The sequence below is a fragment of the Physella acuta genome, unplaced genomic scaffold, assembly GCF_028476545.2.
Source record: "Physella acuta isolate Inbredline_101_S28 unplaced genomic scaffold, ASM2847654v3 ptg000363l, whole genome shotgun sequence".
Lineage (NCBI taxonomy): Eukaryota > Metazoa > Mollusca > Gastropoda > Physidae > Physella > Physella acuta.
The window spans coordinates 161444-166996 of NW_026731882.1; the positions used below are offsets into that span (position 1 = coordinate 161444).

The 5553-nt window shown below is 36.1% G+C and overlaps 1 protein-coding gene across 1 annotated transcript; it reads left to right on the forward strand.

The window, feature by feature from the left end:
* The first annotated feature begins 1300 nt into the window (after nt 1–1300).
* On the forward strand, nt 1301–4745 carry LOC131941507 (uncharacterized protein C11orf24-like). Its single transcript, XM_059300779.1, has 2 exons — nt 1301–1403; nt 3076–4745. The coding sequence occupies exons 1-2, from the start codon at nt 1328–1330 to the stop codon at nt 3351–3353; spliced, it is 354 nt and encodes a 117-aa protein (XP_059156762.1). The 5' UTR covers nt 1301–1327; the 3' UTR covers nt 3354–4745.
* Nucleotides 4746–5553: the final 808 nt, after the last annotated feature.

The following is a 5553-nucleotide window of genomic DNA, read 5'->3' on the forward strand; positions in this document are numbered from 1 at the left end:
GCCCTGAAATCTCTCAAGCTTAGACTGAGGTCACACTCGTTATTTAAAAGGTAAGCTTTTTATTGTCAAATCTTGTATAATATATAACGTTAATTGAATGAAAAATAAAACTGTCATGTTTGTCTGAAATTTTTTTTTTTCAAATTACGATTTCCATAGATCATTAAAGAAAAAAAAATCTAGAAGGCAATTGAAATTACTTTTAGTTAATGGCTAATTATTTTATACCGATTTAAGTAAATTACCCGATTTTATTTCTGTAGGTAAGTTGATATAAGTATTTGAATGGAGTAAATCTGACTATAATCTGATATATAGGCATATATATATATATATATATATATATATATATATATATATATCTTTGCAGTTACATACACGTTAAAAAGATTTCGTATTTTATTTGATAAGTTCCTAAGCCTGTTATTAAATTGGACCCTTAAATAGTCTAGGTGTTGCATGTCAGTGCTAAATATTGATATTTAAAAAAAATATCTTTGTCAAAAAAAAAAGTTTGTTTATAGTTGTAGTGGAACTAGTACTCTGCATTCACCACATTCTGAAAAAAAAATATAAATAGAAAGTTAACAAATAGTTCTAGCGATAAAATGCCCAACACTGTTTAAACGATATGCTTTCGGGGCCCACCCATGAAACCAGGGGCATAAGTTTAATAAGCTTATACCTTAATACGGCGCTAATTATACCTCGATAAAGTATATCATATTTAAAACGTGCTTCGTATATCAACATAACACTACATACATTTACAAAATACCCCTCACAATTAAACAAGCAATACTTACACTTACAATACACCTCCTCAAATTACAAGTCTCTACTTACAGTTTAAAACACCACTTACAATTACAAACTGCTGTTTCATTCCACCAATTTATTTACAATACTAAAATCCACACAAAAAAGCAGTTTATTCAGTAATCAAACATCCATCGTTCGATATAGCACTTGTAATTAAAGTGCCTGAATACACAAGATGAAACCACAGGAATAATACTGCATTCATCTAGGCGGCCTCTCGAACATCTCATTAACCCCGATTATATAGCTCCACATTCACACCTTCAATCAGTGAGCGATCTCCAAAATCAAGGAAAATACTGTGATTGATCGCTTACACATTCACTTCCGTTGGTCAGTTATTCAACTCTCACACACGTTTCACTCCGAATACAATTCACCATATTACAGTCTGTTACACTCTACTTACAATTACAAATCTCTGCTTACAATTATTACAAAATACTACGTATAATACAAGACGTCTTTGTTTCTTTGAAACAGTTGCAGGTGATTGGCTAAGAAAATGACGGGAATCAAGTCATGCTTGTTGGTGATTGTTTTACTCGCCCTGTACAACGAGAATGTGACGTCTGCATCATGTACGTATAAGTATAAGCAGGCACAATATCATCCTAGTGCAGGGGTCGGCAACCTGCGGCTCGTGAGCCGCATGTGGCTCGTTTGTTGTCAGGATGCGGCTCACCAATTCCATAATAATTATATTTTTTTCTTTTCACAACTCATAAAATATTATACTGTAAAAACAACTTTAAACAAGAAAAAAATCACTAAGAATAGATCTAGGTGGAGTAGAGCGTATACTGACATCTGGCAGCTGCTTACCAGTTCCACAAATGTGCTGTGGCCAGCCCCGTGGCAGTGGTTCCATGCTTTTCACTACCGAAGTGCACAATTTTTGTTTTCCGAGTATTTTCAAAAGTAGCCTAATTGTTATTTTATTTAGAAGGCATTTTTTATGAGTCCGTGAGCATTAACTTCATTTGAGTGACATAGTTTTTTTTTCTAGTAATTAGCTTCTAAATTGGGTAGGGATAGTTGTATGGTTATATAATTTGATTTTATTATCCTAGCAGAGCTAGGTAAAATACTTTATTATGTTTTGTGCGAAACATGCATATAATAAATGGGTTTAAGTATGAAATAATATTTATTTTAAATTCATTTACCTAATCCTAATCAAATACCATAAAATTGACAACAAGTGTTAGTGGCTCTTTATAAACTGTGAGATTTTGTAAATTGTAACTTTTGGCTCTTTCGTCTCAAAAGGTTGCCGACCCCTGTCCTAGTGAACTAAACCCACGGTTATTTACCCCCCACCCTTACCCCCTACCCTCGGCGTTCCCTACAATCCTTAAATACCCCAAACTTCCTATCACCGATAAGCGAAATTAGGCGGGGTCGAGGTGGGGTGGGGGGGGGGGGGGTCTGTACCGATTGACACAAAACTGGGAATAGTGGTCGGTGTAGTTTGGTCGAAAAAGCTCATTGATGTTGAATCGAAAAGCCCAGAGTTCGAACCCCAGGACAGATGAGGCTTGATATCAGGGGACAGCAACTCTTCTAGGAGAGACAACTCCAAAATCAAACAACTGCTGCCTTGTAGCAGAGGCGTAGCGAGGGGGGACATATGTCCACGGGCGCCGACCTTAGGGGGTGGCTCAAAGTGGGTTGGAAAAACAAATTGAAAGTTTGAGGGGGGGGGGGTGCACATTGAAAGTTTGTCCCCGGACGCCGGGAAGGGTCGCTACGCCTCTGCCTTGTAGTTTGTTCTTGCTAGGGCACATGATATGGAGGAAGGTCCTTTAAGAAAAGCTGTCTGAGATTTGAGACAATGGGACATATAAAACCCAAAACAGTAAAGTGACACTACTACTAGAAACTATTTGAAATCAGATTCTATCGCGTTCATCATGTTTCTTCTAAACGATATATATCTACACTAAATGCGGTCAATCTCTGCTCAAAGATATGTTAATAATATGACGTAAATTTCATATTTTTTTATTCTGTGGAAAAATAAACTGCAAATTATGGCCCACAAAATAACCTTAAATAGTCAAAGTCGACTTACTTATGTAATATGTAATAATAGAAAAATTAAGTTGAGTGAATTCGAAATTTCGCAGTGTTATAATGGTAATACAATTTAACTAATTCGCTATATTGTATTATTAGAACTGCTAGGAAATGAATTTGAGTAAACTCGCAGGTTTGAAAATGAATATCAAAATATTGTTTTTATTATAGCAACAGCTGCAAGCTCAACAGATGCAAGCTCAACAGCTGCAAGCTCAACAGCTGCAAGCTCAACAGCTGCAAGCTCAACAGCTGCAAGCTCAACAGCTGCAAGCTCAACAGGTGCAGGCTCAACAGCCACAGGTACAACAGCCACAGGTACAACAACCACAGGTACAACAGCCACCAATACGACTGCTCACAGCTCAGCTATGACTCAGATGTCGAATGTTTTAATTCTCTCAGTTCTGCCCACTGTTGCCTTTCTGCTAACCACCATCAAGTTTTAGACGTAACACTTCTCTATTCCCACCTTTCTGACGTCACCAAGCTATACATGTAATACTTCTCTATTCCCACCTTTCTTACGTCGCCAAGCTATAGCAGCAACACTTCTCTATTCCCACCTTTCTGACGTCACCAAGCTATAGCAGCAACACTTCTCTATTCCCACCTTTCTGACGTCACCAAGCTATAGCAGCAACACTTCTCTATTCCCACCTTTCTGACGTCACCAAGCTATACCAGCAACACTTCTCTATTCCCACCTTTCTGACGTCACCAAGCTATAGCAGCAACACTTCTCTATTCCCACCTTTCTGACGTCACCAAGCTATAGCAGCAACACTTCTCTTTTCCCACCTTTCTGACGTCACCAAGCTATACCAGCAACACTTCTCTATTCCCACCTTTCTGACGTCACCAAGCTATAGCAGCAACACTTCTCTATTCCCACCTTTCTGACGTCACCAAGCTATAGCAGCAACACTTCTCTATTCTCACCTTTCTGACGTCACCAAGCTATAGCAGCAACACTTCTCTATTCTCACCTGTCTGACGTCACCAAGCTATACCTATAATACCTCTCTATTCCCACCTTTCCGATACACATTAACAAACTATACCTTCAAAACTTCTCTCTTCCCACTTTTCTGATACAAGTCACTTTAACAACTGAAACACGTGTCTACCTTTAATACTTTTAATATTAACCCTTGTTTGGTTGCTAATAATTTATTTTTAAAAATATGTTGCTATATTTTTATATTATCGTATTACTTTTTAACATAGTATTTTTAATGATGGTGTTTTAATTGAACATTTACCACTATTGCATTGGAGTAAATATTTCTGATATATGACTTCATACGTTTTGACACGAACCAGTCAGAAAGCTGACTGTCAACTTATGTTGTCTTTCTGTTCCTGAAGTAGTTCACTGCTTGATGACGGAGCAGATGAAGGCAATAGTGTCAAACAATTGTTTAGTAGTAAATGTTGCCAATTTATATACCATATTTTGATTTATTTTAATTCTAATGTGTGGAAATGTAATACATTGTTATACCTAAATCCCAAGTTGATACACGTATTGTAAGACGTCGAACGATATGAAACTCTAAACCAAACATTTAAAATCTCAAGCAAGTAATTGTGTTTGTTACTCTGATTAAACTTGCACATATGTATTTTTTTTTATTATTTTATTTTTTGGTTAATTACAATATGTAATAAAGACTATAAATAATATGCATTAAGATTTTGATTTGCACCAATCTTGATTTCGTAAAACAAAATTTTGTTTTTGAATTGCCTATCAAGTCCAAATGAATGTATTTTTAATAATGACATTTCAATCTTTTTCTTCTGTTTGTTTCTGCAGAAATAACAATAAAAATATTAACTGAAATTTATATATTTTTTTTTCATTTTCTTGTATCTAGTCGAACTTAGAGCGCTAATCAACATTGACGTAAACTATTTTAACGTCTACACTATTTTACACACTGTCAAATCGTCATAAGCTTTACGTAAAAGCTGCACTTTTTACGTACCTCTACCACGGGTATTGATAATGCAATACCCAAATTCTTTTTGGATGGTCTTAGACTGATGATTTACGAAACTAAAAAGACTACCAGAAAACAAAAACTCTTTGTGGACTCGAAGATTATGTCTGAATAATAAATAGCTATGTAAAAACAATAGAAATATACAAATGAAAGACCCAACTTACGATTTAAAGAATAACACACTGAAACTACTAACACTGGATAAGGTACCTAAGTAATCAACACAACCTACACGTTATCAAATTGAGACACAGAAAAATATCGAATGCACTGGAGCTAAGGGATAATTACTGCTTAATCTAGAAAATATAACGGCGTCGTACGTAGCTCTCTCTCCTGTGGATATATAGTGGGCTGCCTCGTGTCTGGACTCAGTAGTGAACACTATCACATGAGTGTGATGGAAAATTTCTTTAGTTTGAACAACAGTTAGCTCAAGGCCATTTAAAATCTATATATATAATTCTCTTCTTGGAGATGTTAGAAAACAAGCTGTAAGCGCGCCTTGCAGTCCCCTCTCTTCCTCTCTAGGAAGTCTGGTGAGCTGTGGTTCACGCTACATGTTTACAATCGTAGAGCCTGGTTTAGTGACGGCTATTAGGGGCAGATAATTTAATTTGAAACGATTTTTAACTTA

Bases quoted from the DNA above. Each gene is read 5' to 3' on its own strand.
- LOC131941507 (XM_059300779.1), top strand. From the start codon at position 1,328: ATGACGGGAATCAAGTCATGCTTGTTGGTGATTGTTTTACTCGCCCTG. The intron at 1,404-3,075 runs GTACGTATAAGT...TTTTTATTATAG, and splicing joins GAATGTGACGTCTGCATCAT to CAACAGCTGCAAGCTCAACA.